This window comes from Staurois parvus, unplaced genomic scaffold, assembly GCF_062004578.1.
Source record: "Staurois parvus isolate SC_StPar_1 unplaced genomic scaffold, SC_StPar_1.0 ptg000540l, whole genome shotgun sequence".
Classification (NCBI taxonomy): Eukaryota; Metazoa; Chordata; class Amphibia; order Anura; family Ranidae; genus Staurois; species Staurois parvus.
In genome coordinates this window covers 237,419-260,725 of record NW_028318336.1, presented here as the reverse complement: position 1 = coordinate 260,725, position 23,307 = coordinate 237,419, and the positions used below count along the sequence as shown (strand labels likewise).

At 43.5% G+C, this 23,307-nt stretch overlaps 1 protein-coding gene across 1 annotated transcript in view; it reads right to left on the bottom strand.

Annotated features, from left to right (window-relative positions):
- Positions 1-21,612, bottom strand: part of LOC149451414 (uncharacterized) — an 82,735-nt gene extending 61,123 nt beyond the window's left edge. Inside the window, exons 1-4 of the mRNA XM_089690698.1 lie at positions 21,514-21,612; positions 20,362-20,535; positions 15,079-15,243; positions 11,228-11,392 (exon numbers count right to left, since the gene is read on the bottom strand). Coding sequence (XP_089546824.1) covers positions 11,228-11,392; positions 15,079-15,243; positions 20,362-20,535; positions 21,514-21,583 — 574 coding nt within the window. The 5' untranslated portion in view covers positions 21,584-21,612. The remainder of the gene's footprint in view (positions 1-11,227; positions 11,393-15,078; positions 15,244-20,361; positions 20,536-21,513) is intronic.
- Between the last annotated feature and the right edge of the window lie 1,695 nt (positions 21,613-23,307).

Genomic DNA, 23,307 nt, shown 5'->3' with positions numbered 1-23,307 from the left:
CCTGAGCTATTTTAGGTTTTCCTTCTTTTGTCGGTTAACCCTTGCTCCTCCTCGTTTTCCTCTCGTCCTAGACCCCTTTTTCGTCCTGAGCCCTCCCCTAAAAAATGATGTTGGTTTAGGGTATTGGGTGGTTGTAAGTTAGCTCCATATTGTGAGTATCTGTAATTGGAGGAGGGGGACAGTCTATGTTGATTTGGGAACTGTCTACCCTGTTGTGTCTGGTAACCCCTTCCATGGGGTGTCCGATAATTAGGACTGTTATAATGGTCATAAGTATGTCTGTCATTGCGTTGATTCCATCCGTCATCATAGTCATCCCTAGAGTGAATATAGGACGGAACTCTTGGACGGAAATTACTTTTTTGTTGCTGATGAGGTCTGGATATGGCATATTGTTCCTGATGATTCAAGGGATGTTCTACAGTCCCAAGCTCCACAAGGACTAAATGTAGAATTAGATATCAATTGTTTTATCGATACCAGCTGATCGATCTTTAAGCACTTTTCATGATCTCACTTCTTAATCAGATTACTTTTACTTTGCCTTTATCTGTATTTCCATTCGAGTGTTTAGATCGTTTTTAAAAAAAGTCGATGCACCTTTATCTCTTGATCGCTTTAACATATTCGATGCACCATAATCTCAGTACATTTGGTTTTATAATTGTATATTTCATGGGTATTGCTTTTAACCAGATGTTTTTTAATCCACATGTTTGTCATATTTGATGTATTTGGTTTTTATTCAGTGCCAGAATCACTTCATATATGAGATCCCACTCATTTATATTTTTATAACCTTGCCTTTCACCAGGCCGTTTTTTGCTACAAGGGGGCACACAGTATGGTCCACGCATTACTATACTTGCCCCGTGCGTTTTTAGGATTGCAGTATCTTATTCCCAGTAAGATCACTGCAGAACCAACACCTTTATGTCCATACATTCATGTCGGTCTTCTTTAAAATGGCCGCCGCGGACGCTACTGCGCATGCGCGAACGGCCGATCGCTACTGCGCATGCGCGAACCGGCAATAACGGTGCCGCCGCATTGCGGTGTTTTTGGCGCCTTTTTAGGTTTAAAACACCACACTTAACACTGGCACAGTCCCCTCTGATGATGTGTACTTACACGATACGCGTTAGGGAAGTGCCAAGCTATGTTTATCTTATGTACATGTACCTCCGGTCTGGCCGTTTATAAGCAACTGTACCTTTGCTAAGTAAGTTCTTTTCTGATTGTTCAATTTTAAATAAACGTTATCACACTATTTGAGGCCTTTTTCCACGGGCTCTTTATTTCTGGGGAGCCTGTAAATCCAGTAGGTCCTGGGATTGTGCCTAACAAGAACACATCTGCAGTGACGTCCCTGGATCCGTGATACAGTTTCCCCTGGAACCGATGACATCTAGTGGTCACCCTACAGACAACACCCACCTGATCCATCAACACAGTGGCTGAACACAGCTTCCATCCGGACAGATGACATCTAGTGGTCACCCTATAGATGACACCGCCTTGCTCCAGTGATACAGTGGCTGAGTACCAGGGACAGGTCTTAAATGTCCCATGCGCTTTAACTTGCGCTATCTGGTCAGTGCATTACTTGGCTTTTCTTTATCATTTCTGATATCTACTATCCCTGGCTCTTCAAGTGTTGGAGACTGTATACGTATTTAGCACATTTGATGAACTGACGCCGTCTTTTTTGCCGATCCACATTCAAATGGGATCTATCTTATGTGTAATCATTGTTTAAGTTAGCGCTGCACTTTCATATTTTACCATTACTCTGGAGGTTCACGAGGTGCCTTTTGTGCCAGCAGCTACCCTATCTACATCCTCATACTGCGCTCGATTTTATATATATATTTATATATAAGTTTATTTTATCTATTCATTACCTCTTACATCTGAGCAGCAAAAATATATTTTTTACCTGGATCCTCATGGATATTTTTGAGTATAGATCCAAAAGAGCTATCATTTCTGATGATGTATTTACATGTGAGGATGAACCAGATAATTTACATGGTCTCTTCATACATCTCTCGAATCATACCACCTCTGAGATACGGACGCTATGGGACATTTCGTTTCTTGAGAAATATATCAAGGAAGGGATGGTACCCCGATCTCTAAGGTGGGATGTACCACCGGAAACGGAGGATACAAACAGTGAAACAGAGTGGTATCTCTTTTTCAATAACATGGGGATTGACCTGCTCAAATTCCTCATTATTAGAAAAAGAAAGAAACTTGCACATTTAGATAGAGAAATCAATAAAACCAAGGAATTATTAGTGCCTTACATGGGCAGGGAAGACTACATGAATGAGTCTGAAAAACTGAAACAGCTATTGGAAAAAACAGATAAAGAGCAAAGATATAAGAAAAAGAAAAAATATCTCAGAGATCTCCATGACTATAAGGACAAAACAGTATTTAGATGGGAAGCCAAGAACTATGATTATGTAGATTCCACTCAGATGGAAACTGTAACCATTCCCACTAAAAACAATACAACAAAAAATAATGCAAAACGCAAAAAAGTTGCCAAACCTCCCCATACTCCTAATAACAACTATAGACATCATTCGGAGAATGTACCCAATTATGAGTATAACATTTCCACTCATAATAGGTTTGATGCCATTAGACATCACCCAAGTCCTAATATAGGCAACAGGGATATGAGGTCACATCCCTTGAATCATCAGGAACAATATGCCATATCCAGACCTCATCAGCAACAAAAAAGTAATTTCCGTCCAAGAGTTCCGTCCTATATTCACTCTAGGGATGACTATGATGACGGATGGAATCAACGCAATGACAGACATACTTATGACCATTATAACAGTCCTAATTATCGGACACCCCATGGAAGGGGTTACCAGACACAACAGGGTAGACAGTTCCCAAATCAACATAGACTGTCCCCCTCCTCCAATTACAGATACTCACAATATGGAGCTAACTTACAACCACCCAATACCCTAAACCAACATCATTTTTTAGGGGAGGGCTCAGGACGAAAAAGGGGTCTAGGACGAGAGGAAAACGAGGAGGAGCAAGGGTTAACCGACAAAAGAAGGAAAACCTAAATAGCTCAGGCATTTTTAACCTCAGCAATAAGATCCTCACTAATGAAGAACTAAATCTTCTAAACAAAGGACTAAAATTTGCTCCACCGGCTAAACTAAACAAATTTAATACTTTTATAGACATCCACAAGTTTGTAAGGAGACTTGCGATGAAGAGACATTTTCTAAATAAACCTATCACAAGTGTAACATCCAATGTGAGTAACCCTAATTTCAAGAACACCAATCTCAAGAATGCGTCCTTGTTTAACCCCCAGGCACAATCATATATCAATGTATTTAAAAATATGGTCCTTAAAGATCTTGATAATATACGGGTAAAAAAACGGTACAATAAGTCATTTAACCAAGACAAGATTAACATGATGACCAATGTATTATTAAAGGAAAAGGAGTTGGTAATCAGACCAGCGGACAAAGGGGGAGGAGTTGTGGTCATGAATAAATCAGACTATTTAATGCAAGTGCAGAATATCCTCCAGGATAAAGACACCTATTTAGAACTTCCGAGTAACCCTCTTTTGTCATACAAAAAAGCTTTGAAGGTTCTGATAAAAAGGGGATCCGATTCGGGAATCCTGAATAAAAAAGAGCGTGACTTTTTGTGCCCTACGGTACCCAGACTTCCGGTCTTGTACTGCCTGCCCAAGATCCACAAGGACCCAATTAACCCTCCAGGTCGCCCCATTGTGAGTGGCATAGGGTCCTTGTGCTCCCGGGTTGGTGAATATATTGACTGTTTCCTACAGCCAATAGTGCGCAACACACCATCTTTCCTGAGGGATTCAAAACAAATCCTGGTTGAGATCATGGACATTAAAATAGAGAAGCCTACTTTTCTGGTAACGGCGGACGTTGCTTCTCTCTACAGTAATATCAAGCATGCAGATGGTTTAGAAGCGGCAGAATATTATCTGAATGAGGCCATAGACATACCACACATTCAGAAGCAATATTTATTGGAACTATTAAGCTTCGCAATGAAGCACAATTACTTTTGGTTTGATAATAAGTATTACCTGCAGACCACAGGCGTAGCAATGGGCGCGAAATTCGCTCCTAGCCTAGCAAACATCTTTATGGCAAGATGGGAGGAGGAGGTGATATATTCCATGGAGTGGCCACATTTGCGTTTTTACCGACGCTACATAGACGATATAGTGTTGCTATGGGATGGCGATGACTCTTCACTACTCAATTTTTTTACCACTCTAAACTATAACAACCTAAATATTAAGCTCACTTTCAATTATAGTTACAGTAGTATTGATTTTCTGGATCTCACCCTCACTAATGACGGTACTAGAATTACCACCAAAACCTTTTTTAAAGGTACAGACAGGAATGGGTACATCCCAAAAGACAGTTGCCACTTGCCTAGGTGGCTGGATAATATTCCTAGGGGACAATTCCTTCGGATAAGGCGGAACTGTGGTGCTATGCAAGACTACATTGCACAATCCAACATTCTTAGAACTAGATTCATAGAAAAGGGCTATGACAGCCAACTATTGGATATGGAGATTGACCGAGTGGCTAGTCTGGACAGGGCCAACCTGTTAACTACCCAACACAAGACCAATAAAGAGATTTTCTGTCCTTTTACAACTGCCTTCTCGATGCAATATAAAGAAGTTGCCACTATCATTAGGAAGAACTGGAACATTCTTAAGAACGATCCGGTGATGTGTAAAGCCCTACCGGAACACCCAGAAATCATCTATAAAAAAGCACCAGCATTAAGAAACAGACTAGCCCCCAACGTTGTCAATCCTCCTAAGCAATTGACGTTTGATTTTCTGAATAGAAAAGGGTTTTTTCCTTGCAACAGATGTATGATATGCATTTGTAATGGCATTCACAAGAACCCGATAAAAAGCTTTTGTTCAAATGCTACCGGTAGATCATTTGACATTCAGTCTACTATTACGTGCTACAGCTCCTATGTTGTCTACCTTCTGGAATGTAGTTGCGGGAAGCAATATGTCGGTAGAACGACAAGGAGACTGCGAGACAGGCTGAGGGAACACCTGGTCAATATTAAGAAAGGTTACAAGGAGCACTCCTTGTCTATGCATTACCGCCAGCGACACAACAAGAATCCACACTCCCTGCGATTTGTGGGTATAGATATCATCAAAAGTAACTGGAGAGGTACCCACAAAAAACGCGCGGTCTCTATGCTTGAGACCAAGTGGATTTATCTTCTACAGTCCCAAGCTCCACAAGGACTAAATGTAGAATTAGATATCAATTGTTTTATCGATACCAGCTGATCGATCTTTAAGCACTTTTCATGATCTCACTTCTTAATCAGATTACTTTTACTTTGCCTTTATCTGTATTTCCATTCGAGTGTTTAGATCGTTTTTAAAAAAAGTCGATGCACCTTTATCTCTTGATCGCTTTAACATATTCGATGCACCATAATCTCAGTACATTTGGTTTTATAATTGTATATTTCATGGGTATTGCTTTTAACCAGATGTTTTTTAATCCACATGTTTGTCATATTTGATGTATTTGGTTTTTATTCAGTGCCAGAATCACTTCATATATGAGATCCCACTCATTTATATTTTTATAACCTTGCCTTTCACCAGGCCGTTTTTTGCTACAAGGGGGCACACAGTATGGTCCACGCATTACTATACTTGCCCCGTGCGTTTTTAGGATTGCAGTATCTTATTCCCAGTAAGATCACTGCAGAACCAACACCTTTATGTCCATACATTCATGTCGGTCTTCTTTAAAATGGCCGCCGCGGACGCTACTGCGCATGCGCGAACGGCCGATCGCTACTGCGCATGCGCGAACCGGCAATAACGGTGCCGCCGCATTGCGGTGTTTTTGGCGCCTTTTTAGGTTTAAAACACCACACTTAACACTGGCACAGTCCCCTCTGATGATGTGTACTTACACGATACGCGTTAGGGAAGTGCCAAGCTATGTTTATCTTATGTACATGTACCTCCGGTCTGGCCGTTTATAAGCAACTGTACCTTTGCTAAGTAAGTTCTTTTCTGATTGTTCAATTTTAAATAAACGTTATCACACTATTTGAGGCCTTTTTCCACGGGCTCTTTATTTCTGGGGAGCCTGTAAATCCAGTAGGTCCTGGGATTGTGCCTAACAAGAACACATCTGCAGTGACGTCCCTGGATCCGTGATACAGTTTCCCCTGGAACCGATGACATCTAGTGGTCACCCTACAGACAACACCCACCTGATCCATCAACACAGTGGCTGAACACAGCTTCCATCCGGACAGATGACATCTAGTGGTCACCCTATAGATGACACCGCCTTGCTCCAGTGATACAGTGGCTGAGTACCAGGGACAGGTCTTAAATGTCCCATGCGCTTTAACTTGCGCTATCTGGTCAGTGCATTACTTGGCTTTTCTTTATCATTTCTGATATCTACTATCCCTGGCTCTTCAAGTGTTGGAGACTGTATACGTATTTAGCACATTTGATGAACTGACGCCGTCTTTTTTGCCGATCCACATTCAAATGGGATCTATCTTATGTGTAATCATTGTTTAAGTTAGCGCTGCACTTTCATATTTTAACAATTCTGTGGCCCTAAGTAACAGTTCTGTGGCCCTCAGTAACAGTTCTGTGTCCTTGAGTAACAATTCTGTGTCTGTGCGAGTAACAATTCTGTGTCTGTGCGAGTAACAATTCTGTGGCCCTAAGTAACAGTTCTGTGGCCCTCAGTAACAGTTCTGTGTCCCTGAGTAACAATTCTGTGTCTGTGCGAGTAACAATTCTGTGGCCCTAAGTAACAGTTCTGTGGCCCTCAGTAACAGTTCTGTGTCCCTGAGTAACAATTCTGTGTCTGTGCGAGTAACAATTCTGTGTCTGTGCGAGTAACAATTCTGTGTCTGTGCGAGTAACAATTCTGTGTCTGTGCGAGTAACAATTCTGTGGCCCTAAGTAACGGTTCTGTGGCCCTCAGTAACAGTTCTGTGTCCCTGTGTAACAATTCTGTGTCTGTGCGAGTAACAATTCTGTGGCCCTAAGTAACAGTTCTGTGGCCCTCAGTAACAATTCTGTGTCCCTGATTAACGTTTCTGTGGCCCCAAGTAACAGTTCTGTGGCCCTCAGTAACAATTCTGTGTCTGTGCGAGTAACAATTCTGTGTCTGTGCGAGTAACAATTCTGTGGCCCTAAGTAACAGTTCTGTGGCCCTCAGTAACAGTTCTGTGTCCCTGTGTAACAATTCTGTGTCTGTGCGAGTAACAATTCTGTGGCCCTAAGTAACAGTTCTGTGGCCCTCAGTAACAGTTCTGTGTCCCTGAGTAACAATTCTGTGTTTGTGCGAGTAACAATTCTGTGGCCCTAAGTAACAGTTCTGTGGCCCTCAGTAACAGTTCTGTGTCCCTGAGTAACAATTCTGTGTCTGTGCGAGTAACAATTCTGTGGCCCTAAGTAACAGTTCTGTTGCCCTTAGTAACAATTCTGTGGCCCTAAGTAACGGTTCTGTGGCCCTCAGTAACAATTCTGTGTCCCTGTGTAACAATTCTGTGTCTGTGCGAGTAACAATTCTGTGGCCCTAAGTAACAGTTCTGTGGCCCTCAGTAACAATTCTGTGTCCCTGATTAACGTTTCTGTGGCCCCAAGTAACAGTTCTGTGGCCCTCAGTAACAATTCTGTGTCTGTGCGAGTAACAATTCTGTGTCTGTGCGAGTAACAATTCTGTGGCCCTAACAGTTCTGTGGCCTTCAGTAACAATTCTGTGTCCCTGATTAACGTTTCTGTGGCCCCAAGTAACAGTTCTGTGGCCCTCAGTAACAATTCTGTGTCTGTGCGAGTAACAATTCTGTGTCTGTGCGAGTAACAATTCTGTGGCCCTAAGTAACAGTTCTGTGGCCCTCAGTAACAATTCTGTGTCCCTGATTAACGTTTCTGTGGCCCCAAGTAACAGTTCTGTGGCCCTCAGTAACAATTCTGTGTCTGTGCGAGTAACAATTCTGTGTCTGTGCGAGTAACAATTCTGTGGCCCTAAGTAACAGTTCTGTGGCCCTCAGTAACAGTTCTGTGTCCCTGAGTAACAATTCTGTGTCTGTGCGAGTAACAATTCTGTGTCTGTGCGAGTAACAATTCTGTGGCCCTAAGTAACAGTTCTGTGGCCCTCAGTAACAGTTCTGTGTCCCTGAGTAACAATTCTGTGTCTGTGCGAGTAACAATTCTGTGGCCCTAAGTAACAGTTCTGTGGCCCTCAGTAACAGTTCTGTGTCCCTGAGTAACAATTCTGTGTCTGTGCGAGTAACAATTCTGTGGCCCTAAGTAACAGTTCTGTGGCCCTCAGTAACAATTCTGTGTCTGTGCGAGTAACAATTCTGTGTCTGTGCGAGTAACAATTCTGTGTCTGTGCGAGTAACAATTCTGTGGCCCTAAGTAACGGTTCTGTGGCCCTCAGTAACAGTTCTGTGTCCCTGATTAACGTTTCTGTGGCCCCAAGTAACAGTTCTGTGGCCCTCAGTAACAATTCTGTGTCTGTGCGAGTAACAATTCTGTGGCCCTAAGTAACAGTTCTGTGGCCCTCAGTAACAATTCTGTGTCTGTGCGAGTAACAATTCTGTGTCTGTGCGAGTAACAATTCTGTGGCCCTAAGTAACAGTTCTGTGGCCCTCAGTAACAGTTCTGTGTCCCTGAGTAACAATTCTGTGTCTGTGCGAGTAACAATTCTGTGTCTGTGCGAGTAACAATTCTGTGGCCCTAAGTAACAGTTCTGTGTCCCTGAGTAACAATTCTGTGTCTGTGCGAGTAACAATTCTGTGGCCCTAAGTAACAGTTCTGTGGCCCTCAGTAACAGTTCTGTGTCCCTGAGTAACAATTCTGTGTCTGTGCGAGTAACAATTCTTTGTGTGTGCGAGTAACAATTCTGTGTCTGTGCGAGTAACAATTCTGTGTCTGTGCGAGTAACAATTCTGTGTCTGTGCGAGTAACAATTCTGTGGCCCTAAGTAACGGTTCTGTGGCCCTCAGTAACAGTTCTGTGTCCCTGTGTAACAATTCTGTGTCTGTGCGAGTAACAATTCTGTGGCCCTAAGTAACAGTTCTGTGGCCCTCAGTAACAATTCTGTGTCTGTGCGAGTAACAATTCTGTGTCTGTGCGAGTAACAATTCTGTGGCCCTAAGTAACAGTTCTGTGGCCCTCAGTAACAATTCTGTGTCTGTGCGAGTAACAATTCTGTGTCTGTGCGAGTAACAATTCTGTGGCCCTAAGTAACAGTTCTGTGGCCCTCAGTAACAATTCTGTGTCTGTCCCTGAGTAACAATTCTGTGGCCCTAACTAAAGTTTCTGTGGCCCTAAGTAACAATTCTCTGGCACTCAGTAACAATTCTGTCTGTCCCTGAGTAACAATTCTGTGGCCCTAATAACGTTTCTGTGGCCCTAAGTAACAATTCTCTGGCACTCAGTAACAATTCTGTCTGTCCCTGAGTAACAATTCTGTGGCCCTAATAACGTTTCTGTGGCCCTAAGTAACAATTCTCTGGCACTCAGTAACAATTCTGTCTGTCCCTGAGTATGAATTCTGTGGCCCTAACTAGCGTTTCTTTGTCCCTAAGTAACGATTCTGTGGCCCTAATTAACAATTCTGTGTCCCTGAGTAATAGTTCTCTGTCCCTAAGTATCGTTTCTCTGTCCCCAAGTATCGTTTCTGTGGCCCTAACTCTGTCCCTGTCCCTAATACAGAGCGGTCTGCCTCTGTTCAATGACTGCAGGCAAATGAAGAATTCCAAAATGGCCGCTATTTATAGCTCGACCATTACACAGTGCTAGCTGGCTGGCTGCTGATTGGCTGATGCGATCACATGTCGTTGAGGAATGCATTATGGGTCAGCGCGCCTTGTCTGCGCGCCTTCCCAGACATCCCCGCTCCGTCGCCGCACATGTCAGCCGCCATTTTCGGAAAAATTTCGATTCGCGCGTCCGAATTAGGCTATTTTTCGGATTCGGCGCGAATCGAAATTTTTCCGATATTCGACTCGAATTCCACTTCGGCTACTTCGATTCGCTCATCTCTAATCAAAACCTCATCCCCACTGTAAAACATGGCGGAGGGAGCATCATGGTTTGGGGCTGCTTTGCTGCCTCAGGGCTGGACGGATTGTTGTCATTGATGGGAAAATGAATTCCAGAGTTTATCAAGACATTTTGCAGGAAAACGTACAACCATCTGTCCGCCAACTGAAGCTCCGCAGAGGATGGGTGATGCAACAGGACAATGACCCAAAGCATACAAGTAATTCAACAAAACAATGGCTGCAACAGCACAGAATACGCCTTCTGGAGTGGCCCAGTCAGAGTCCTGACCTCAACCCCATTGAAATGCTGTGGCATGACCTTAAGAGAGCAATTCACACCAGATATCCCAAGAATATTGCTACACTGAAACAGTTTTGTGAAGAGGAGTGGTCCAAAATGACTCCAGATCGTTGTGCAGGTCTGATCTGCAACTACAGGAAACGTTTGGTTGAAGTTATTGCTGCCAAAGGAGGGTCAACCAGTTATTAAGTCCAAAGGTTCACATACTTTTTCCTCCCTGCACTGTGAATGTTTACATGTTATGTGCAATTAAACCATGGCAACATCTAATGTTTGTGTAGTATTATGTTCAGCAGACTGTGTTCTTCTATTGTTGTGACTTAGATGACGTTCAGAGCACATTTTATGCCCAATTCATGCAAAACTCCACGTAATCCCAAGGGGTTCACATACTATTTCTTGCAACTGTATGGTTGAACTGGATGGACTTTTGTCTTTTTTCAGCCAGACTAACTATGTAACTATATGTAACTGCCACTTGGAAGAGCAAGGATGAAAATATCTTCAACAATACTGGTATTGCTATAAGTACAAAGATCAGAATTGTTGGGGCTATGGGATTTCTGGATGTGAAAGCTGGACCATGAAGAAGCAAGATAAGAAAAAAAAGGATCTAATCCTGGCCAGTACTGTGTATACCAATCCCTTAAACAGAACCATGGATCATATCTGTAAGCTTCTGAGGCCTATACATCACGATTGTTCTGTTAATGTAGAGATAAATATGGAACATTGCTAAACCCATAGCATATCATCGGCAAGACCAAACACAACACTTACAATCAGATGTGCAGTATCCCCACTTGCCATTGTTGCTATAATCCGCTGTTGTAGAGCACCAGTGACGCCCAGAATAAGGGACACAATTTGAATAAAATGTGGATCCATACTGAAATGGGAAGACACAGGGCTGACCATTAGCAGTTCCACCCATAGCATAGGTCACTGTGGAAAACAAGTACAAGAGAGTTACTTAGTGAGGGAAAACAATGTGCAGAAGTCCTTCTCTATAAACATAATTGATGCAAAAATGTAACACGGAAGAGTAAAAAGAGTAATAATGTGAGGAATCCCATATTATTCATCAAACCTTTTATAGCATAGAACAGGGGTCTCCAAAAATTCTAAGGTTGGTGCGCTTTCTTTTTGTTTCACTTTGCAGTACTGGTCGGGCTTTCCCAGCCTTGTTTAGAGTTCTATGCATTGGTGGTCGAATTTGCTCAAGTTTCGTTTCCATCCATCCACCCTTGCTCTGGGTCGTAGAGCGCAGGAGAGGTTGTTTCTGTTTCCAGTTTACTGTCCCTCAGGCTTTAAGGGGGCCAGACTGTGACTAGTGGGAGAAGAAAATGCACTGGCGTCAGTGTCCCTTCACTGGTTTGAATGGGAGGAATATTGCCCCATTGTTTTTCAATGAGAAGAAAAGTCCTTCATTAATGGTGTCAATAGGGGGAATGGGGATCCATCATTGGTGTCAATTGGTGGAATAGTACCCCAAAGGCCAGATAAAGACAAGTAAAGGGCCACATCCGGTCCCCTGGCCACAGTTTGGAGACCACTGGTGTAGAAGAACGGTGACTGCTAAGAACCATAGCCTCAGTTAAGCGTAACCCAATTGCATGGAGAAATTTGAACCCTGCCCAAGTAATTTGCATTGGAAGGGCAAAACTTTATTAGTATACCCCTGTCTACAGAACTGGCAGTAACATCATGGACCTGACTGCCAGTTTACGGTTTCCAGTCCTGCACTTATACATGGTCAGCGACAGAGACAGCTTACAGGGACCGCTGCAGGAGAGGCTGCTAATTTAGAACACAGAGCAAAGAGTGTTAGGCCTAACCCTCATACTCTAGGGGGACATGCTGGGGATGTGGACTGCTAGAGACTCTGGGGAACAATGAGGAGGATTATGGATTTACTGGTGGAGGATAGCACCAGAGCTGGCTAGAACAAGGACTCAGGCAAGGGAAAGAGGCTGTTCTAGACATGAGAAGCAATAAAAATATACAGATTATATCAGGTCCTTTATTTCCTCAGAAAATAGATGCAGGAACTCAACCAAGACCACCAAACCCTCTCCCCCCACACATACATCCTCCTAACTACATCAAATCGTGGCTGTGGTTCAATTTCACTAACAATGTGAAGGTCTTAAATAGCAGGAGAGCATTATGTACCAGAGTGCAGAGTTCAGGGGTGCGCTGCGTACAGAGTGCAGAGTTCAGGGGTGCACTGCGTACAGAGTGCAGAGTTCAGGGGTGCACTATATACAGAGTGCCGAATTCACAGGTGCGCTGCATACAGAGTGCAGAATTCAGGGGTGCGCTGCATACAGAATGCAGAGTTCAGGGGTGCGTACACACAGAATGCAGAATTCAGGGGTGCACTGCGTACAAAGTGCAGAGTTCAGGGGTGCTCTATATACAGAGTGCAGAGTTCATGGGTGCGCTGCATACAGAGTGAGGAATATAGGGGTGCGCTGCATATAGAGTTCAGAGTTCAGTTGTGTACTGCATACAGAGTGCAGAGTTCAGGGGTGTGCTACATACAGAGTGCAGAGTTCAGGGGTGTGCTACATACAGAGTGCAGAGTTCAGGGGTGCGCTGCACACAGAGTGCAGAGTTCAGGGGTGCGCTGCACACAGAGTGCAGAGTTCAGGGGTGCGCTGCACACAGAGTGCAGAGTTCAGGGGTGCGCTGCACACAGAGTGCAGAGTTCAGGGGTGCGTACACAAAGAGTGCAGAGTTCAGCCTTCCTCCACATCTGCTTACCCCTGCATCCCCCATCCACATCTTATTTTCAGCTCTGACCTTTGTACTGCTAGGGTGACAGTATGTTAAAAAAAAATCTAAATAATAATATAAAAAAATAAAATAAATATGTAAAAAAAAATTTAAAAAAATTATCATTTTTGGTTATAAATTAATTTAGGTTATTTTTTTTGTAGTAAAAAGATTTTGGCCAAGATTAATGAAAGATTATTTATTTGCAAAATGTTATAAGAAAAACACTTTTTTTCAAAATTTGTGGACTTTTTCATTTATATAGTCAAAAAATAAATATCCCAGCGGTGAATAAATACCACCAAAATAAAGTTTTATCTGTCTAACAAAAATGCTAAAAATTTTTTATGTGTACAGTGTTTCATGACCGCACAACTGTCAGTCAAAGTGTGATAGCACTGAAAGCTGAAAGTTGGCCTGGACAAGAAGGGGGGGAAAGTGTCCGGACTGGAAGGGGGGGGGGGAGTGTCCAGACTGGAAGGGGGTGAAAGTGTCCAGACTGGAAGGGGGTGAAAGTGTCCAGACTGGAAGGGGGTGAAAGTGTCCAGACTGGAAGAGGGTGAAAGTGTCCAGACTGGAAGAGGGTGAAAGTGTCCGGACTGGAAGGGGGTGAAAGTGTCCGGACTGGAAGGGGGGGAAAGTGTCCGGACAGGAAGGGGGGGAAAGTGTCCGGACTGGAAGGGGGTGAAAGTGTCCGGACTGGAAGGGGGTGAAAGTGTCCGGACTGGAAGGGGGGGGAAAGTGTCCGAACTGGAAGGGGGTGAAAGTGTCCGGACTGGAAGGGGGTGAAAGTGTCCGGACTGGAAGGGGGTGAAAGTGTCCGGACTGGAAGGGGGTGAAAGTGTCTGGACTGGAAGGGGGTGAAAGTGTCCAGACTGGAAGAGGGTGAAAGTGTCCGGACTGGAAGGGGGGGAAAGTGTCCAGACTGGAAGGGGGGTGAAAGTGTCCGGACTGGAAGGGGGTGAAAGTGTCCGGACTGGAAGGGGGGGAAAGTGTCCGGACTGGAAGGGGGTGAAAGTGTCCGGACTGGAAGGGGGGGAAAGTGTCCATACTGGAAGGGGGGGAAAGTGTCCAGACTGGAAGGGGGGTGAAAGTGTCCGGACTGGAAGGGGGTGAAAGTGTCCGGACTGGAAGGGGGGGAAAGTGTCCGGACTGGAAGGGGGTGAAAGTGTCCGGACTGGAAGGGGGGGAAAGTGTCCATACTGGAAGGGGGTGAAAGTGTCTGGACTGGAAGGGGGTGAAAGTGTCCGGACAGGAAGGGGGTGAAAGTGTCCAGACTGGAAGGGGGTGAAAGTGTCCAGACTGGAAGGGGGTGAAAGTGTCCGGACTGGAAGCGGTTAAAGCTGCGCCCTTCAATTTAATATATCTTTAGATATTATAGGTGAGTGAACTCAAGCAATGAAGTAATGTGAAAAATTCATATAAAAAATGAATATAGCAACAAAATCAATAAAAGAATCAATGAACCAATCAGTGAACAAAATAAATAAAAAAATATATGAACTAGTGTCCAACAAAAAAAAATATATAGAATCGTAAAAGCATGTGCCAAATATTATAAAAATGATTTAAAAAGTGTCCAAAAATATATAATAAATTAGTTCGTGAACCAACATATCTTCTTTAAGTTCTCATATAATGTGAAAAAAACGTTTCATATTTATCACCCTTGTCTACAGGGGCCAGTTAGCAGCTCTTCCTAACATATCTTTGATACATGCACATTTATTTTTATGTGATACTGATTCCATAGGCGCTTTCCCCAATTTTTAATCATTAATGTAAAGATAAATATGGAGCTCTCCTAAACCCCACAGCATTTCATCAGCAAGAACAAACACAGCACTTACATTTAGGTTTACAGTATCCCCACTTGCCATCCGTATTATAATCGGCAGTCGTAGCGCACCAGAGTTGCGAATTATAATCGATACATTCTGAGTACCACGTGGACCCGTATCTAAATGGGAAGACACAGGGCTCGCCCGTAGCTTTTCCTCCTTCAGTATAGATCACTGTGGAAAAAAGTATAACAGAGTTACCTAACTAAAAAACATTTCTAAACATATTGGGCTCCATGTACAGGGGACACTTCTGAGCGATGGAAACTGACTGCTGGAAAACGTAGGTTAAAACCGCGTTTATGAGCGTTTAGGAGCGTTTGTGTTTAGAAGCATTTTTTAAAGATAACCTCAGGAGACCTTCCAAAATGCCCAGAATTCACTAAAAAACGTAAAAAATTAACTATTTCAGACATTTTGAGAGAAATAGAGAGAGCAGAAGCAGAGAAAGCAGTATTTGTTGAGATTAGCTGTCTTTTTTTTTTTTTGTGGTGTTTGGATGTGTTCCGGCTCATTTCTGTACAGAAATTATTGCGGCAGTGTCTAACATATTTTCTTTCGTGCGAAACCTCAAAGTATCAGTACCAGGTCCATTTGAGCACCGGGAAAATGCTTTGCATGCATTTTTCATGATGAAAAAAGGCTCTGGACAGCATCTGGGAATGGAAGAGTTAAAAAAAATTCCAAATGCGAACGCTTATAAACGCGGTTCGCCGCGTTTATACGCATTTGCAAGTTACAAGTTTGAAACGCTGATAAAATCTACTCCTGAACGCGAGTTTGGTGCGTTCAAAAAAACGACTGTAAACTCAACTGCCTGTAAATGACTGTAAATGACGATGTGTACACGGACACATAGGAAAACATTAGGGAGAGTTCAGGGGCTGCTGAAAAAAAACGCAGAAAAGCTCCTGAATGTCTGTTTATCAGATGCAGTGTACATGGAGCCTTAGGATGGATTTACTAAAGGAAAAATAGACTGCGCACTCTGCAAATGTGGTAAAGCTTCACTTACCCCAGGTTCACACCTAAGCATTTTTCGCAGCATTTTTCAGAAACGCGCTAAAGTCCATTTAACATAATTTCCTACAGATACGTGCGTCTTTTGGAAAGGGTCAGGGATTTTTTGAACACAGAAAGTTGTGTTTTTGGTTCTATAGACTTCAATGGAAACGCTGCAGAAAAGCATGTGAAGCGTTTTTGCTGTGTTTTTGATGTGTTTTAAATCTGCCTAGCAACAAGAAAACAAAAAAACAAAAAAGAAAACACAAATTGCGGCAAAAACGCAGATCCCACAACGCAATGCAGAAACGGCTCAAATGCAAACTGCGAAGGTGTGAACCTAGCCCAGCAATGGGCAAACTACGGCCCGCGGGCCGTATACGGCCCGGCGGACCTTTTAATCCGGCCCGCGGAGCGTGATACTGTCAGGATGGCTGTCAGGATGTGTGTAGGCGGGGCAGCGTGACGAACGCGAGGGGAGCTAGGCTCCTCTCACAGTCCGCCCTTAAGACCGGTGTAGCATGAAAATCTGTCTCCTATGAGGATCTGTCCCCCTCGACGTATCTGCGCATGTGCCGGAGATCGCCGATCGGCTGCTAATGCCTGAAACTGGCACATGCGCAGATACGTCGAGGGGGACAGATCTTCATAGGAGACAGATTTTCATGCTACACCGGAACGGCGCGGGAACACGGCGAGAGGAACGCGCGGAGCAAAGGTAAGTGAATTGACACAGGGGGGACTTAATATGGGGGATGAATTACTATAGGGGGGATGAATTACTATATGGGGGATGAATTACTATATGGGGGATGAATTACTATGGGGGGGATGAATTACTATATGGGGGATGAATTACTATATGGGGGATGAATTACTATGGGGGATGAATTACTATATGGGGGATGAATTACTAGGGGGATGAATTACTGTGGGGGGATGAATTACTATGGGGGATGAATTACTATATGGGGGATGAATTACTATAGGGGGGATGAATTACTATAGGGGGGATGAATTACTATGGGGGATGAATTACTATATGGGGGCTGAATTACTATATGGGGATGAATTACTATAGGGGGGAGAATTACTATATGGGGGATGAATTACTATAGGGGGATGAATTACTATATGGGCATGAATTACTATAGGGGGGATGAATTATTATATGGGGGATGAATTACTATATGGGGGATGAATTACTATGGGGGATGAATTACTATGGGGGATGAATTACTATGGGGGATAAATTACTATAGGGGGATGAATTACTATATGGGGGATGAATTACTATAGGGGGGATGAATTACTATATGGGGGATGAATTACTATATGGGGGATGAATTACTATGGGGGATGAATTACTATATGGGGGATGAATTACTATGGGGGATGAATTACTATATGGGGGATTAATTACTATGCTTACTATGGGGGAATATTACTATACTTACTATGGATGACACATACACATCATTCATCTACTCTTGGTCCGGCCCCCGGGTCCAATATATGAACCCATTGCGGCCCTCAAGTCAAAAAGTTTGCCCACCCCTGACCTAGCCTAAGTAAAGAATACGCAATCAGGTACAGTTTTTTTGCTTGCACATGATTGGATGATGGAAATCAGCTGAGCTTTACCACATTTACTAATCTCTGCGGAAATTGAGCGCAGATGCACTTGCAAAGTGCACAGTTGATTTGCTTTTACTAAATCCATCCCATTATGTTCTTCCTCCCTTACGTGTATTTTTTTTATAAATTGTATTAAACTGCATAAGGTTGTACTTTCTTTCTATAGTATGCTGACATCTAGTGGTCGTTCTGGGCATCTGCAACTTGTTTACAAATGTGATTTTGGTATCTTCTTCTGTTCTCCCCACCTATTTACTGCTAGTTTAGTTCTAGCTAGACCCACCCTATTTTTTCCATGTTCCCTCAGTCATTGTTAGCACTTCTCAGAGACATGGCTTAGGAAAATCATGATCTTCTTACACTGCAAAAGTCTGTACTGTGAAAAAGTTATATGTGAATCACAGCACCAGGGGCGGACTGACAACTCACGGGGCCCCTGGGCAATAGGGGATCATGGGGCCCCTGTCTCCTTGCCCAAACTCAAAAAAGCCTATGAAAAAGGTAACAGGGGCATCTCATGGGGCCCTCTACTGACCCCGGGCCCTTGGGCAGTGCCCGAGTTTCCAAATGGTCAGTCCGCACAGCACTCCCCCTAATCTCTTTCAGCAGCTAGCCAACACTAACATGTGTTTCCCACATTTGTTAAATTCAGTTTGTGTGCAATGCTACTTACCTACTCCTACTAAGGCTGGCCATACAGTATACAATTTTCTTGAGATTTTTGCTTTAGATTTACCAAAAAACATATAATAGGAAGTCAAATCTAAACAACACTTCCAATGGTATCTAGTTAGGCAGGCCCTTGCACTACATAGCTGAAGGTAAATCCAAAGGAAATTGGACTGAAAATTGTATGAAAATTGTATAGTGTATGGCCAGCCTAACTCAATAAATCGGTATTGCCTATCTACTATATATGTGCTATTATATATAATCCACTCTTTATCAAATAATGTTTATAAACCAACTATTTGTAGTGTTTCCTCCACCAGCCCACTGTGCTATTAACTACTTGCTACCCAGGCCAATTCTGATATTTCTCTCCTGTAAGTAAAAGTCTTTTTTTTTTTACTAGAAAATTACTTAAAATCCCCAAACATTTTTTTTGTAATGTGGTATTTAAAACTTTTTTTTACACTGTCTCTTTAATTTTTTTTATCAACTTTATTGCTTTCACAAGAGATGAACAAAATCCCTTGTGAAAGCATGGGTTGTGACACGTCCTCTTTATGAAGAGATCTGGGGTCTATTGGACCCCGCTAATGGGCGGGTAAACAAACAGCTGAAACTGAAAACGCCAAAATCCTCATCGCTTCCGGTTTCACAGAGAGGGAGAAACAATGTCAGTTCCTTTCTCTCTGTGTAGTGAAGCCATTGCTGCCAGTTGCAGCTGTCCCGGGCTCCCCAATTGGACGTGAGAGGCTGGGAGAGGCAGAAGTGGGAGTAGGGAATCCCTTCTGCCCAGGGGTGTATTTACCACAAGGCAAACAAGGCATTTGCCTAGGGTGGCATTTTTCAGGGGGCAGCAGCATTTGTCAGGGGGGCAGCGTTGCCCCCCGAAAGAAGGAAAGGAAGAAGGGACACACACAGCACCAGGACCAGGTGGGATCTGAGAGAGGCTGCGGGCTGCTTGATGGTGTATGCAGAGCCTGACTCTTGTTCCCGGGGATGTCTGGAGCTGTGAAGGTGAGTGTCTTATCTCTTGTTGGGGTGGGGGAGTGGGGTTTGCCAGTGTATGGGGGGCCAAGTAGTGGTAGTGGCGGTGGTAGTGGAAGGCTCTCTTGGGTGGGGGTGGGAGGCTGGGGTGTTGGTCAATGTCAGGCTCTCTTCATGGGGGAGGATGGTGTTGGTCAGTGTCAGGGTCTCTCCGTGGGGAGGGGAGCCAATTTTTGTGTTGCCTAGTGCAGCACGAAACCTAAATACACCACGGCTTCTGCCACCAGCAGAAGTCACTGAGTGGCTGTTCAGCCACTCGTATCACTTCTGCCTTACAGGGAATCACTAGCTGAACATTTTGATACCAGGATGATGCCTGCAGGTGCAAACATCAACCCGGTATAACCTCTTACCTTCAAGGACATCATATGACGTCCACCCTGCAGGAAGTGGTTAAATACAATTATAGTCCATCATACTGAAGAATCAGGGGCGGACTGACCATTTGGAAACCCGGGCACTGCCCGAGGGCCCGGGGTCAGTAGGGGGCCCCATGAGATGCCCCTGGTACCTTTCAAAGGCTTTTTTGGGTATGGTTTGAGTTTGGGCAAGGACACAGGGGCCCCATGATCCCCTATTGCCCGGGGGCCCCATGAGTTGTCAGTCCGCCCCTGTGAAGAATAAACATTCTTGAAATTTGACGTTCAATCCAGTATCACAGTGAGCCACAGTAACCACCCTTCTTCCTCCACCCTGTAAGCACTCAGCTTTTGGTGTTTCTCCTGCAAATTATTGAGGTCAAAGCCAGCCTCACTGTTCATGGGTTACAATGCCACCATTCTTCCTTTGTATTTCCTCCTTCCTCAAGCCAAGCATCAAATAATATCTATGAGCTTCTGGAGCCTATCCATAAAAATGGTTCTGCTAATGTAGAGATAAGTATGAAACTTTCTAAACCCACAGCATATCATCAGCAAGACCAAACACAACACTTACAATTACGTGTACACAATCCCCACTTCTTATCTTCATCATAATCTGCTGTTGTAGCGCACCAAGGACGCCCCTCAAAGCGGTCATCACTGATACATTCCGAATACCACTTGGAATTATACTTAAATGGGAAGACACAGGGCTCGCCATTTGCATTTCCACCTACAGCAGAGATCACTGTGGAAAAAAGTATAAGAGAGTTACTTAGCAAGGAAAAATAATATACAGAAGTCATTCTCTATACCAGCCTTTCTCAACCAGGGAGCCCAGGCACCCTGGGGTGCCTTGAGGTTTCTTCAGGGATGCCTTGACAAAATGTCTAAAAATTGCCCAAAACCTGTATACAAGCCAGCGGGTGGAACAAGCCTGTCTTTTAGTTACACAAAGCCTCAGGTTTTCATTGTGCACCAATACAGCCTTCTAGCCATCGGCATCATGACAGCCAATGACATTATCAGTTGATATGGAGGATGTCAGCTGCCTGCACAACATCCTATTTTGACCCTTCCCAGCCCCTCCCCATCAGTGCTGGGGTCACAATAGCTCAGTGACGGAGAAGAGAAACACTGGAATACTAGTCAGTACCAGTGTGCAAAAATGTATTTGCTTTGGAAGAATAAATTACACGGGTGTCCTACATGTGTGGATGTTGCGTTATATAGAACTATTAGAATAGTTTTTCACATTTTAGAATGGGGTGCCCTTTTAAATTATGGACAGTCTTAAGGCACCCCATTTTAGAATGGGGTGCCTCAAGACTGTTCATAATTTTAAAGGGTGCCTCGGGACTGTCCATAATTTTAAAGGGTGCCTCGGGACTGTCCATAATTTTAAAGGGTGCCTCGGGACTGTCCATAATTTTAAAGGGTGCCTCGGGACTGTCCATAATTTTAAAGGGTGCCTTGACTGAAGAAAGGTTGAGAAACACTGTTCTATACACATATTGGATACAAAAATGTATCAAGGAGAAGAAAAAACAAATAATGAGAGGAATCCCATACTAACCATCAGACCTTTTATAGTGTAGAACAGAGGTTTAGAATTAAAATTAGAGTCCATTCTGTCTTATAAACAAGTGGAACTCATATTTGATTGACCCTGGCTTTACAAACACTAATAACACAAAAAATAACATGTTTTCATCGTAATACTCACTTGTGTTGGTTGCATGGGACAGACGCCATCCACAGCAGAAGAGCAGTGCAAGCCCAAAGTACCTGTTCATCTTGTCTGTTGGTCTGTATTGCTGATGAGGTCTTCACCAACAACTTATATTAGCCTACCAGATCAAACAAACCTTTCTCTGGAAATAGGATATGTCATGGAAGGGCAAATAAATTGCTTCACAGTTTACCAAAGAAGAATTTGCAAGGTTTTAATATGTTATATATTTTATCAATATTCTCCCAAAGTTCTTTTCAGTGTGATCACATTTTATTTACCCTCCATTCAATCTCCAACCCAAAAAAAAGCTGACATTGCATTAACCTCCCTAGCGGTCTGATTATGTCAGTATTTCTGTGCTCAAAGCGGTACATTGTTTTCAATGGAAATGTTTTTTTTTTTGCAGGCCTGTAATTCTTAGCAATAACTCACTGAAATCTGTCCAAACAAGAGTCTAGTAAACATCCCGGGTAGGATAAAATTTGAAACACGAAATCCTACATTATAATATAATAAATAATCATAAAAAATAATAATATAATAATAAAAAAAATAATTCAATGATGTAATCAAACCAAAAACACTGAAATGTGAAATAGAGCGCCAAGTTCGCACATCACTGAGCAAAGTCGCAAAATCATTTTCAGTGTCTGATGATGAATTTCCCCATGAATTATTATCACTCAATTCTGCAAGTGGTTCTGATTTACTATCGCTGTTCTCTAGCTGGCTTAAAACCGCTTTTGACCTAAAGGGACGCTTTTTGGACGCCATGGACATTTCTTATTTTCCAGGCAGAAAGAACAGTAAAAATGCAGGCAGGGCGCCGGACAAAGCACTTGGGACAAAATGTATGTGAAATGGTTGATACAGCAATGTTTTACTATGTGATTTTAGAGTATTGGGTGAATCTCACTTTTTTAAAATTTTTGAATTTCCAGCCGGTTCCATCCCCCCGTACGTCCCGACGCTCACAGGGAACGGAACCCAGAAGACGGATGCTGGCATCGGCCGGAGGAGATGGCCGGGGACACTGCAGGGGGGACATCGCGGGAGCGCAGGACAAGGTAAGTGCTGCAGGGTAATCCCGAGTGTAACTTGGGGTTACCGCTTCTGGTACTAAAAGTTATCCCAGAGCTACACTTGGAAATACCGACAGGGGGGTTAAAAAAGCAAGCTCCGCATATTACCCAAGGTCTTCCATTTCTAAGCCCTCATGCACACTTGATGTTTTTACAGCTGCTGTTTTTGCCTTTTCTTGGGGTTTTCTACAGCTAGTAAACCCCCCAGCATGTTATCCTATGTGTCCATGCACACATAGACTGTAATCATCATTTTTGGCTGGAAAAAAAACCCAGGACTAGTGGGTTTCTATAGGAGTTTTTTAGCTGGAAAAATGCTCTAACGCTGAATAACATGGTAAAACGCCGCAGAGCGGCGACACCAAGTGCGTCAGTGGGGAGTGAGCAGTTTAGAGAGTGGTGACAGAACAATGGACCATCACCAACAGCGGCTCCTTTGGAAATTAGGTTTCTCTATCAACTATACTGCTAGTGTTCACTCTAGGATGATTGGACTAATACTAAGAACTATTGCAGTGGTACCACTGTATGCAGATTCCACAGGGACTGTTTTCATGTGCATCACCATAAAGACTGGGCCCCAACATTGGCTGGCTGAAGATCTAGGGCATAAAATTATCTCTTTAGTTAAGCTGCTCTACAAGATCCCCATTCATTGCCTATAGCAAAGTGGTACCACGGCAATAGTTCTGGGTTTTAGTCC